We start from the raw sequence: 14,251 nt of genomic DNA, 5'->3' as shown, positions 1-14,251 counted from the left end.
TTTTAAAAACCTGTGTAGTGTGTTTTATTACACTTTTTCCCTAGGTGAATGGGTAGGGGTACCATGTACCCCATACTCATTCACATAGGGTGGGGGGCCGGGATCTGGGGGCCCCCTTATTAAAGGGGGCTCCCAGATTCCGATAAGCCCCCGCCCGCAGACCCCGACAACCAACGGCCAGGGTTGTCGGGAAGAGGCCCTTGTCCTCATCAACATGGGGACAAGGTGCTTTGGGGTGGGGGGCCCCGCAGGGCGCCCCCCTCCCCCAAAGCACCCACCCCCCCATGTTGAGGGCATGCGGCCTGGTACGGTTCAGGAGGGGGGGGCGCTCGCTCGTCCCCACCCCCTTTCCTGACCGGCCAGGCTGCGTGCTCGGATCGGGGTCTGGTATGGATTTTAGGGGGGACCCCACGCCGTTTTTTCGGCGTAGGGGGTTCCCTTTATAATCCATACCAGACCTAAGGGCCTGGTATGCCCCGCGACGGGGCTCGCAAGGTGTCAATCTCGCCGATAAAAGCGGCAAGATTGACATCCTTTTCTAGTCCCGTCGCACCTGAGTCACGTTCAAAATGAACGGACTTGTCCGTGTGTGGGCAAGTCCGTTCATTCTGAAAGTCCGCCGTAACTCCGACGAAAGTCCGTCGGAAAGACGGGCGGACTTAGCCCGCCGGAAAGTCCGGTCGTGTGTGGGCAAGTCCGTCCGTTTTAAAGTCCGGCGCACCTGGCGGACAAAGTCCGTCGGAAAGTGTGCCGGACCAAGTAGGATAGAAAGTCCGACCGTGTGTACGCGGCATTAGACCTTCTTCCAGAGATCTAATGGTGTAGGAATTGTTATCTTTCGTGATAATGAGCTTCACCGGGTGGCCCCACTTTTATGGGATTTGATGGTTCCTCAGAGGTTTCGTGATTGTTGCTAGATTTTTGCGTTGCTGCATTGTGAATTTTGAGAGATCATCCTAGAAGGAGAAGTTGGTGTATTGTTGTGGATAATCCGCAGTGTTTCTGGCAGCTCTCATAAATTTTTCCTTTTACGTGGAAGAAATGGATGCAGACAATGGTGTCTCTCGGGATGGTTTCAGGCAGGTGAGGCGGTTTTGGCAGGCGATGAATGCGATCAATTATTAGCTCGCTTTGTGGTGAATCAGGTAGGAAAGTTGCCAACAGATGTAAGAAGTTATCTTTTAAAGCGGATTGCTGAACTGACTCTGGTATGCCTCTGATTTTAATGTTGTTCCTTCTGGAACGGTCTTCGAGGTCGGCCATTTTAGTTTTAAGCCATGCAATGTCGTCCGCTTCTTCTCCTTGAACATCTATTAAATCATTAACAGAAGCTGTGACTTCCCCCATTTTTGTTTCTACATTAGACACTCTTTCCCCCATATGCATTATGGCAGATGTGAAATGCTGCATCATATGTAAGATCTCAGAGCGTATGGAGCTCTGCACTGTCATTAGCATGTCTTTCAGCGTGGTATCCAGCACGGGCTGGTTAGATGTGGGAAATGCAGCAATGGAGCTATGAGGTGCTGTGAAAAGAGACCTACCTCCTGAGCTGGGTCCGCATCCTGTGAGAGACGCAGCTTCGATTTGGCAGGGCTGTTAGATGGTGTGGAGGATCTTGAGTTGCCTTCCGTGTGATGAGGTGAGCTGTCTGAGTGCTGAGCGGAGTGTGTCCGCAGCGCTGTCTCCTTCTGGCCGCCTCTTGTATGAGGTATGTTCCCGCCAGCGCCATTTTGGATAGACGGCTTGTCCGGCGGATAGAATTCCGTCAGTTTGCGGGGAGCAGAGCGCTCCTGTCTCCTCTTGGACATGTCGGCGGATATCTCTGGTAGTCGCTCGTGTTACTGGGGACTTATGTGGGGACTTGATCACCTTACTAGATGTGCCCTGGAAAGCCGTCACAGATCAGACCTCTGCTAACAAGCAGCCATCACGCTCGGGATCCGGCCACGCCCCGTGTGGTCGGTTTTTAATAGGACAGCAGAGGCACTGGCAGGAACACCAGGGATTTCACATAAAGGAAGCAATACAAAGAGAACAGGATACTTTCTCATACAAGTACATGGTACAGCAGACACAATTCAGGAATATGAAGTTTTGGGGCAACAAACGCTTTAAGCCAGGTTTGTAAAGACAGTAGTTTGGTGATTGTATTGCTTTTACCTTTTTATATGATCCATTTTGTGGTTCTAATTTGGGCCTGCCTGAGAGATGCTTATGAGCGTAGGTATAACCTATTCCTTCATGTCATTAAACTTTTATCCTGTTTTCTGCATTATCTATGTTTATTAACAATGGTATGGAAGCAATATATAATCATAGTCAAAATACAACAAATTTTTGATAGTGCTGAGTGAGTTAAGAGGGAAGCACATGATTTTACTTAGTTTTTGGGGATTTACGGCTTCCTTGTCTGCACTTCCGGTTGGGATATAAAGAATGGTGTATATTGTAGCCACCTGTCCTATCAGAGGCATATAAACAGATCTCCTACAGTCACACTGAGCTCTACAAAACAAAGCAGAAAAGAAAGTAAATTTCAGAATTTCTGTACACATGTATACGGCTGGCTTAATGGACAAAAGCACTTTAGATATTAAACTCCTCAATGCCCTCCCCTGACTTTTATAGCCGTGTGTATTAAAAGTGTATAGCACGTCTGAAGCTCTAATGGTTTGAAATGCCTGCTCATGATTGAGCAGTCTACACAGATCCATCACAACCTAAACTCTAGCTGTACTAAATTTAGATGCTACAGTCCAGTGCATGCACTGTGGTGAAAAATGATGTCAATCTACAGCCACACCTTGGTGCATTCATTTACACACTGCCATTATTTTTATATGGCAGTTCTTTTCCACACACTGGCACATGCATTGGGTGTAGTCTTTTAATTTAGATGGCTTTCAATTTGTGGTTACTCTGTATAGGCTGTGCTGCTACGAGCAAATATTTCAAACCCTTTGGGATGTTTACTTACAATATGTTAATTGTTGCAGAGCCCATGGGTAGGGTTTGGTATCTAAAAAGGAAGGCCTGTCCTTGTGGATTTTCAAGCGATGGTTAAGGTAGAAGTTTTAGATGCATGGACCTTTTTTAAAAGCTTGATTTGGCCAACCTAGCTGACTTTGATCTGTGACTGGCTATTCTAACTTATTGCATGCTATTACTTCAACCATGTCAACAGAGTTGACAACAGATAGTAATATTGATGTGCTATATCTCTTTAAATTGATCTAATTTGTATGATATTCTTCTACAGATATCTAAAATTGAGAATATTGGCCACCTGGGAGAGTTACGAGTATTAAACCTTGCCCGGAATCAGATAACAGAAGTGGAAAACTTGAACGGTCTAGACTCACTGACAGAGCTCAACCTGAGACATAATAACATCAGTCTTGTGGTAAGAGGTAGATGTATTTATAATCGGTACACCGCATTTTCCACATTAGTGTTTTATGTTCTTATTACAGAAGGGCAAGCATTGATGTTATTACTGTTTCATAATGCTGTCCTTTATATGGCTAGTGCCTTCCTACATTGGGGTCTTAAAAAAACTCTATTAGCATCAACTTAAAATGCTTCTAAAGTTAAAACATTTTTTTACCTCAATGTATTCCCTGCATTGAGGTGAAAAAACATTTCCCCACTTGCCATGTCATACCATGTGTGTTTGTGGATGTATAGCACACAGCCTGCTATGGGAGCACACATAGAAAGGAGTGGACAGGGCCAGCAGGGGACTCCAGAATGGGAAGGAATCGCTTTGTGCAATGGTAGAAGTATACTTTTTTTTTTTTTTTTTAATTATTTTTTTATTTTAACGAATTTGGCATTACAACCACCTTAAAAATTAGATAACATTGAGGAAGGGTTTTGGGATTCTCTTACAGGGTAACTCATCTCTTTAACTTTAAAAGATACATTGCGTATATTGAATATGAAGTAATAACTGTTTTGTTTTTTGTTTTTTTGTTTTTTTTGTTACTGTATTTCTCAATCCTTTTTCCATCCTGGTGACCGGACTTTTTAACAGTTTCAAATTGTTAATAAAGTGCTGTTGGCAGTACTACATTCAGTCTTTAAACACTTTTTGATTATTCACATTTGTTAACCAAAGATTGCCTGTTATTCATTTTTTTGCAAACTAATGACTGGACATGTCCAATTTCTACTTCTGTTTCTTCACAACCTTCAAAGGGAAACTCCACTGTTGTACAAAACGTAGAAAATAAAACATATAGCAAATTTAAATGATGCACAATCCATATTGTAAGGTAATGTTAAAATTACCTTTACTTTTCAATCTGCAGTGCTGTAATGTTCTGTAAAAATCAATGCAATATAGCAACCTGGAGGCCTAGTGTACACATTTTGGTGTACAGAACTTCCCAGTCATTTCTTCTTGTATGAGTGGCTCACTGATTTTCCCCAAAATCTTCTCTAATATAAAAGTCACATTTTAGGCATCATCTGCAATAGGAATTATATTTTTAGTAAGAACTAAGGGTTAATTACTTTTAAAGGGATGCAAACACTGCAGCTTTTCTCATTAGAACACTGCAAGTGCACCAGCTGATTAGAATCAACACAGACACTCCCATGTAGAAAGCCTTCCAAGGACATAGTTGAACATGCAGCTTTTTCTTAAGAAGAGAAACAAAATGTTACAATTCTTGCAATGTACATAGATCACTAAGAGGTGATAAACACCTGACACATCTAAACATTAGAAGCAGAAATGCATTTCAATGGGCTAATGGAATCCATTAATGCTCAACTGCTTGAGGCATCTAAAAACGTGTGCAATACACGGCTTTGGGCAGTTTTTCTGACGTTCAGAGGAGAAATGTCCTTTGTGCATGAGGCTTAGACAGGGCGGAGAATGGATACAACCGCTGCCAGGTTTTTATTTTACAGACTGTGTCCTCATTTAGGCAATTTACTCTCCCTATTAATTTTTTTTTTTTTTTATCATCTGTTGCTGTTGATACTCGAGGACTAAGGTTGGGGACCACTGTTCCAGGTAATCAACCTTAACCAGAAGAAAAACTTCAGCTTGATGTCACTTTCTTCTTAAAAAAAAATTGCTTTTGCATGGTCTGTGTAGGAGCTATGATTGGATGGATAGATATGAATTTCCAGTTGGTTTACCACATCCTAGGTTATGGTGCTGCTTAGACTGTGCATAATATAGATTTAACCCAGCAAAAGTATTGGGCCTCCTTGTGTTATCAAAAATGACTTTACTGTCCCATAAAAAATGGCCAACCCCAGATCAATGCAACATTAAAAACTGCACAATATAGTTAATGTAGAAAACGTTTTAATTTTGGATAAGGTGTAGAAAGGGGGAACTTGTATAAGGCTTTTATTTCTACCTAGTGGAGAACTACCCCCTTACCTTCCTTTTTAGGGATTTGCTAGAAATAGATTTGACATTTCATAAACTTTTTATATATCCAGTGCATAGAGATATATATGTGGTAGACTTTAACATCAAGCATATTGCTTACAGATGTACGAGTCCTCTTTGAGAATTCTGATTACCAGGTCACCATGGTTTTCCTGTTTTTTACTTCTTTAAAACCGTGTGTAAAATATTTATTTGCTTGAAGAGCAATTGCCATTGCTACTATCTGACACTGTTGGGTGTGTCGGATACCTGGTACTCTGCTGAGCTTTATGGCTTCTCCTGAGGGCCACTATTTCATTACAGGACACAGTAATGATGTAGCATCTGGAGGAAGAAATCATGGTGCCCATGGGGTTGGGGGCCTGGTCAAGTGCCTGGCATTCTCACCTAGACAAGGGTTGAAGAAGTGGGAGCGTGTACCTGTGTAAAAAAAAAAAAAAAAAAAAAAAAAAAAAAAAATTACCCATTCCCTGAAAATGAAAAATTGCAAATATGCTAGATGGTGGGAGGGTAGAAAAAGGATGAACTTTAAGTGCACATAACTATGTACATACAGTAACTGTAACCATTTTCCTTGTTACTCCCAAACTTGAAGTAATACTAAAACCTCTGAAATTCCTTCTGACCTGTTTAATCTCCCTCTGGTTTCTGGCAGGCCCGTGGTACATAGTAGTCTGGTATTCACAGCGGCAGAATAAAGCAAGGTGTTAAGGTGGCCTTACATGGGGTGAATTTCGGACAGTTTCCTCCAGGCAGCCACACACTCAACATCATTTGATTGTAAAATTTAAGTAGTTGAGCAAAAAAATTTTTGCCCGAACAGAGCCTGAATTCTACCAGGTGCCGGCTGTCAGAACACAATAGCCTGCAGGGGAATTTTCTCTTCCATGCTGTTTAGCATGGATGAAGAAATTGATAGATTTTGTCTCATTCAGCCCAGCGGAATCTTACAGTGTATAGCCAGTTTTAATAAGGCAGAAGAACGGATTGGTTGCCTGTACCAGAGCATGCTTCAAAGAGCACTGACCCCCTGGTACCCAGAGGCAATATGAACTTGCTAAAACTAAAATCAAACTATATCAAGGGCTACATAGCTAGTTATGTTGAGAAAAATACATCTCTGACGAATGCGGATGTCAGATCCCTGCCCTCCTCGCTAACTTGTGACGAAGGACCGGCCAACCTCACACCACGCTGTCACTTACTTAACAATGCCACTCTCAGCTGCGCCCAGCACAAAGATTTTTCAGCTTGCGGGACCACAGTCTAGGTGCCATCAGCCTGAGAGCGATTGCCACTGGGCTAATTACGCAATTAACCCTTTAACTGCCACCACTCCCATTTTAAAAGACCGAGCCGGGGGAGACTCTTAATTTTAGCAATACCAATTATAATTTTAGAATAAGCGTCTGCAACGCACACTGCCACCACAGATAGGTCTGCTCAGAGGCCTTACTCTACAACAGTAGCGCTCTTTAAGGCCCCTTTCACACATGCGGACAGTATGTCCGTATTTCATCCATCCGTTTTCGGATGAAATACGGACATACATGCATCCCTATGGGATAGCGGGTGTCAGCGGATGTACATCCGCTAACACCCGATGTTGTCCGGCTCCGCTCTCGTCCGATTCTGCGGACGGAAGAAAATCCTATTTTTCTATCCGTCTGCAGAGCGGATCGGAGGAACACGGACAGACGGTCCGTGTTCCTCCGATCCCCCATAGGGGAGAGCGGAGATCTGACAGGGCGGTCCCTGCACAGTGTGCGGGTCCCGCCCTGTCATCTGCCTGCTCAGCTGGGGAAAGCGGAGCGATCCCCGCTGAGCAGCGGATAAACACGGGGCGGATCAACACAGATCCGTCCCGTGTGAAAGGGGCCTTAGAGGCAGGTTCGTTTATAGCTTGCATTAAGAGCTTTGGAGACAAGGTTAACACTTTTCAACATAAGGAATTATTATGAAAAGGTCAAAGTTGGTGCAAATAAACATTTACAGAAACGAGATGTTTTAAAAAGATAAAGACAATATACAGCCACCAAGAAATAAGGTAGAATTGGGGAGGAAGAATACTTGCAATTAATGTCTGAGGGTTGATCAGAGTTCGACCGATGAGCTGGGTAATCGGCTCTAAAACTTGGCAGATGTTCCTGCTTGGATGGTAAATGAAGAACTGACCATTGTCTTGGCTTCTCCTCTTTTCTGTCAGATCAAAGGAGTGTTGACAGCGACCAGTGACCAATCGTCTGGTCATCTTGTTTAGGGGTTGGTTGCTGGGAGGTGTCTACACTCATGACCATGTCCTAGGTACACATTGTGATACATATTCATATCTCTGCATCTATAGTATTTACAGACTGCAAATATCCATATTATTGTTCAGTGTGAGATTTCCTTCAAAACAGATATAAACATGTCATGTCTCCAATGTCTAGTTTACCTAGGAGGAATAAGGGGTACCAGTGGTTTCCCATATGACCTGACATAGGGGTGTCTGGACTTGAAACGTTACAAATTATCTGAGGAAACTAAATATGTCCATATTATGGCTGTGCTATTATTACTTTGGAAGTTATGAAACATGCTGACATTTCATACTTATTCCACTGTTTAAGCTTTATTGCACTAAGGTATTTACGACCAGTATCTGCTGGCTCTCTGAATTGAGAGGGTGACAGTTTTATGATAGGCCTGGACATCCTGCCAGGCCAACATTAGCTGTTTTTACAGACCTAGCCTGGTTCTGGTTTTTGTGTTGACAGCTCCTTTGAAGGATAAACCTATGAATGCACGAACACCAGGAGGAGGAGGGGGGGGGGAGTTCAGATTTTCACTGTAATGTTAAACTGTTAGCCAAGCTGTCATGGCTGCCCTAAGGTTCTCAAACAACATGGCCACTAGCTACAGCATGTGGTGTGTCCAGTACGTGATATCGTTACAACCTCATGTTCAGCAAAGTCCTTATTAATTTCCATTAGGGAGTAGCAAGGAGTTTGGGGGTGCAAAATATAACAGTGGAGCTCATTTTAGTACCTGGTAGTGAATTATTCAAAATCATACATGCATGGCATCCAGGAAGCACAGTATATTTTTTATTGTCAGTGTGAGGTTCCTACTTGCACTTTTGCAGGTTTTGTCTAGGATGCTTCTTTACGTACTGTTTTAACATGTACTGTGAGATCTGTTCTTTATTCAGAATTACATTGAATTGCAAACATCAAGCACAGATCTGTCTTCAGAGTGTAACATTGCATGTTATTTGGCAGAACATTCACATTTTTTTTATGCATTGATCTGATCCAGCACTTCCAGATTGCTTGTTCCTCTAATTCAACACATTTTGAAAGTTTTCAGCACAAATGACAGAAGAAATCAATCATACACTATATGCCTGGAGGTACAGAACATATTTTATTGTATGTGTTAAAAGAAAGGAATAAAACTGTTTGCTCATAGATGTAACCCATTTGTTGTAAATTTGTGTGATTATTTTAATGGATTTATGTAGACCTGCTGCAGTGTGTGATTGTGGAAGAAAAGAAAAGTTAGTCATCCTATTTAAATTTAAATTCAAAAGAAAATTTGCTTTATATAAGGTATGCAAATATAATTAAGAATTAAAACATCTTTAAGAATTATGCACCATTCACATTCCTATTACTGGCTGCCCCAAAAGAGCTTACTATTAATGTCTCTAACGTGGTCATACAAACACGCACTCATACACTGGGGCCTTTTTTGTGTAAAACCCTAGCCCAGGTACACATAGTCTTTGTTGGGTATTCAAACTGGCTCTTTAGCCACAACTTATTTTTTTTTTGTATAGAGCAGGGAAGGGGTAGAACCTCTTTAATGTTTTTACTGTTGCCTATGCCACTGCTGTTAAGATTCAGCTTCTATATTGGTCCTGGTTACTGTTGCATAAAGTAATGGAAAACCAAAAATGTTATAGTTCTCACTGGAACAAGAAGTGGGATAGCTGTCATAGTGATAATTGTCTAACAGGGGAACTCTCCTCATTTCAAAGAGATTTCTACTCACTTCTGTTGTGTCTCCAGAAAGTGAAAGAATATCTTCCCAATGAGACAGGGATACAAAAAAAAGAGAAAAGCCCTTTCTCACCCTATGCGGAACAAAAAAAGAGTGTCGGCTATAGATATACTATAATTAAAGCAGAAGTAAAGGCTAATGTAACCCACGTTGAAAACATTTCCCTTCCATATACTACTTCACGTGAATAATAAGCTCCAGCTGCTCTGTGCCAATGAGCAGCTCAACAATTGGGCTGAATTCACAGACCTGTGGCATCACCCACCAGCTTCCATTACTCCCTCAGTGTCGGCACACCTCCCATCACCTGCAGCAGCCACTCACTGACACAGTGGAGCCTGAGCTTAGCGATCACATGACTGTACCAAGGGAGATTTAAAGAGGTTTTTACATAAGATTTTTTAAAAAACAGTATACAGTATGGTTATGAGCAGGAGAGAAGCGGTGTTTTAAACTTGGGTTATATTATCCTGTACAATCAAAACTCTTGTTTAACCCAACTACTACAGAGAAAGTCAATCTTTTTTTTAACGCCACCTAACCTCATGCCTGCTGGACCCTGTTCCTTCTCAAATACAGTCACCCTCTGACTCTATCCTACACTCTTCAACTCATATCTTCAACCTCTCCATCTTTACTGGCATCTTCCCCAACCCTCTGAAACATTCACTAGTCACTCCCATACCAAAAAAGGTCACTGGACCCCACCAATCTTAACAACCTAAGACCCATCTCCTTACTCCCTTTTGCCTCCAAACTCCTTGAACGTTTAGTCTACAACTGACTGAGCGACCATCTCATTGAGAATAACCTTCTTGATCCCCTTAAGTCTGGATTTCGTCCACAGCACTCCACAGAAACTGCTCTCCTAAAACTCACAAACAACTTACTAACAGCTAAAACCAACGGTCATTATTTCGTACTTTTACTCTTGGACCTTTCCACTGCCTTTGATACAATTGATCACCCCCTCCTTTTCAAAAAAACTCAATTTGCTTGGTATCCATGGCTTTGCTCTCCGTTGGTTTGAATCTTGCATATCTCACCGCACCTTCAGTGTCACTTACAACTCTACTTCCTCCTCTCCAACACCTCTTACCGTTGGGGTCCCCCAGGGTTCTGTCCTTGGACCTCCTACTATTATCGATCTACACATCCTCCCTGGGTCAGCTGATAGCCTCCCATGGCTTCCACTACCATTTATATGCCGATGACACCCAAATCTATCTCTCTACCCCTCAGCTCACCCCATCAGTCTCCTCACACATCACTGATTTACTAACAGACATATCAGCCTGGATGTCCCACCACCTCCTCAAACTGAATCTATCTAAAACCGAGCTCATAATATTTCCTCCCCCACGTGCCCCTTCCCCTGACTTCTCTGTCAAGATCAATGGCACAACTATGAGTCCGTCCCCATATGCCAGGGTGCTAGGGGTAACCCTAGACTCTGAACTGTCCTTTCAGGCCCACATCCAATCCCTGTCCAAATCATGCCGCCTTAACTTTACATACACTATCCCCCCTTCAGTCTATAATGAATGCAGCAGCAAGACTCATCCACCTTACCAACCGTTCATTGTCCTCCACCCCTCTCTGCTAATCCCTGCATTGGCTTTTACTCACCCAACAAATAAAATTTAAAGTACTAACAATAATTTACAAAGCCGTTCACAACTCTGCCCCTGCTAACTAACTAACCTAGTCTCAAAATACCAACCAAGCCGCTCTCTTTGGTCCTCCCAAGACCTCCTGCTCTCTAGCTCCCTTGTCACCTCCTCCCATGCTCGCCTACAGGATTTCTCCAGAGCTTCTCCCATCCTTTGGAACTCCCTACCCCAATCTGTCCAACTGTCCCCTAATCTTTCCATGTTTAGACGATCTCTTAAAACCCTTCTCTTTAAAGAAGATTATCCTGCTTCTAATACACTGTTTTACTTTCTCTATCAGCTCATCCCCCACAGCTATTACCTTTAGTATCAATTGACCCTCCCTCCTAGATTGTAAGCTCTAGCGAGCAGGGCCTTCTGATTCCTCTTGTATCAAATTGTAATGTACCTGTAATGTCTGCCTTCATTTTGTCAAGCACTGCGCACACTGTTGGCGCTATATGTATAATATTAGCCTTTCTGTCACGAGGGCCACCTACCTGATGTGAGACCGAAGTAGTGGGGAGGCCTCCCTTGCACCTCGGGTCCTTGAAGCCTCTGGAGATTGAGACAGAGACTTGGTGGACACCGAGTGGCACTGGTGCCAGTGGTGCGGAGTCCAGTTTGGCAATGAAGTATAAAAGGGTTAATCGGAAGAATGGTCGAGATCCAAGCTGAGGTCAGTTCCAATCTGGCAGCTGAGTACAAAAGGGACAAAGAAGTAGAATGGTCAAGGTACAAATCCGAGGTCAATGGCAAGCAGCAATCAAGAGTAGTCAAATCGGTTTCCAGGTCACAACAAGTTTAGACAGATCACACACTAGCACAGGAACAAGGGGGGACTGAAGATAAAACCAGCAATTTGGCAGTCTCTGGGCTGGGCTTATATAGTGAAGTATGCCTCCTGGGCCACAGGCTTTAGGAGGGAGGCATGAAAGACAGGGTGGATCCAGTAAGTTGAGGGCAGTTTGAGTTTGTAGACAAAAGGGTTGAATCGGAACAGGACAGGGAAGGGCCCAATGAACTTAGGGCCCAATTTCTTGGAGGGACAGGCCAACTTCAAATGCCTGGTAGACAGCCAAACCTTGTCTCCCGGTTGAAGACCCAGGTCCCCCGCCGCCTTTGATCATAGATGGTCTTGTAATCCAGCTGTGCCTTAGCCATGGTATCCTTTAGGAGCTCTAAGTTGTGTAGAAACTCCACTTTGTTCCTGACAGCCAGGACCGAAGCGGAAGCGGGTAGGACAGGGGAAAAAAGGGTGGTACCCCAGGTTGGCGTAGAACGATGATTGCTTAGTGGTAGAATGTATTGCGTTGTATGAAAATTCTGCACAAGGAAGTAGGAACGCCCAATTGTCTTGGACAAAGGTGGAGAAACAATGAAGGTACTGTTCAAGAGTTTGGTTCGTACGTTCTGTGTGTCCATTGGTCTGAGGGTGGTAGGCCGAAGAATAGTGGTTCTCAATGTCTAGAGCAAGACAGAGCTCCTTTCAGAATTTAGAGGTGAATTGGACCCCACGATCCGATACAATATTGCTGGGGATCCCATGGAGGTATGATAAAAGCCTGAGCTGTTTTTGGGGCGGAAGGAGTGCCAATCATAGGAATAAAATGGGCCATTTTTGTAAGGGGTCCACAACAACAAATATGGATGTAAACCCATCAGAGGGTGGTAGGTCCACTATGTAATCCATGCTGATCTGTTCCCAGGGTCTGGAGGGAACAGGCAGGGGGCGTAGGAGACCCCATGATTTATTCTTTTCCGTTTTGCTGTGACTGCATACCAGGCAGGAATTGACGTAGGCATGGTAGTCTGCCTTGAGGGTAGGCCACCAAAAGGTTTGCAAAAGCAGATCAGTGGTTTTGGTCACCCCGAAATGCCCTGATAACTTGTTGTCATGGCAGAGTTTGTGCACAGGAACTCTCAGTTGAAGGGGCACAAACACAGCATGGTCATGGAAGAAAAGTCCGTTCTTTTCTTGCAGATGTTCTCCTGAGGGCAGTTGGTCTAGAGAGGAGGCCAGTTTAATCCTGGACAAGAGGTCATCCGTAAGTAGGAAGAAATTATAGGCAGGGAGTATCGCGTCCATCATTGGCAATTTATCTGATATGGGATACATGCGGGATAGAGCATCAGGTTTCAAATTCTTGGATCCTGAACGGTACGTGATATGCATTTGAAATCGGGTAAAGAAGAAAGTCCATCTGGCTTGTCTAGATCTGAGACGTTTAGCTGTACGGAGGTATTCGAAATTCCTATGATCAGTGTAGATAAGTATAGGGTGCGAGGCTCCTTCTAATAGATATCGCCATTCTTCCAGGGCCAGTTTAATAGCAAGGAGTTCCCGGTCCCCTACATCATAGTTCCTTTCGGCTGGGGACAACTTCCTGGAAAAGAAGGCAACAGGATGCAACATGGCTGTGGTTTTGTGGCGCTGAGAAAGGACTGCCCCAACCGCAATCTCTGAAACATCGACCTCCAACAAGTAAGGCAGGGCTGGGTCGTGATGACTAAGGACTGGAGCAGAGGTGAATTGCTTCTTGAGTTTGTCAAAAGCAGTTTGTGCTGAGGGGGACCACAAAAAACGTCTGTTTTGCTTGGTGAGTTGTGTAATAGGTGAAATTATTGATGAGAAGCCTTTGATGAAACTTCTATAAAAATTGGCGAATCCGATGAACCTCTGGACACTCTTACAGTCCGAGGGTATTGGCTTTTCAAGAACTGCAGTTCTGGGGGCCTTCTGGGGGTCCATGGATATACCAGAAGTTAAAATAATGAGGCCAAGGAATTGTATGGTATCTTTCTCAAACTCACATTTTTCAAGTTTGGCATAGAGTTTATGGGCTTGGAGGTGAAAAAGGACCTTTCACATGTGGATGTGATGTGCCTCAAGGGAAGGTGAAAAAACAAGGATGTCATCTAAGTACACTATCATGAAGAGATCAAGAAAATCCCAAAAGATACCGCTCCTATACGAATAATATATGTACCATGGCTTTAACAATCTGTACTGGTGGGCTCCCCGCCTGTGATTGGAGTGTAATAAACTTTATATTTGAAAAAAAAAGAAAATCCCAAAAGATGTCCTTCACCAAGTGTTGTAAAGTTGCTGGGGCGTTGCACAGCCCAAATG

General features: G+C 43.4%; 1 protein-coding gene across 2 annotated transcripts in view; it reads left to right on the top strand.

Moving 5' to 3' along the window:
- Positions 1-14,251, top strand: part of LRRC49 (leucine rich repeat containing 49) — a 183,011-nt gene that overhangs the window by 68,594 nt on the left and 100,166 nt on the right. For both annotated transcript variants that reach the window (XM_073618837.1, XM_073618836.1), the window contains exon 8: positions 3,263-3,406. In XM_073618837.1, the coding sequence (XP_073474938.1) occupies positions 3,263-3,406 (144 nt within the window). The remainder of the gene's footprint in view (positions 1-3,262; positions 3,407-14,251) is intronic.

Source organism: Aquarana catesbeiana, linkage group LG03, assembly GCF_042186555.1.
Source record: "Aquarana catesbeiana isolate 2022-GZ linkage group LG03, ASM4218655v1, whole genome shotgun sequence".
NCBI classification, from domain to species: Eukaryota; Metazoa; Chordata; class Amphibia; order Anura; family Ranidae; genus Aquarana; species Aquarana catesbeiana.
The sequence above is the reverse complement of the archived record's forward strand: the minus strand, read 5'-3'. Positions and strand labels throughout refer to the sequence as shown.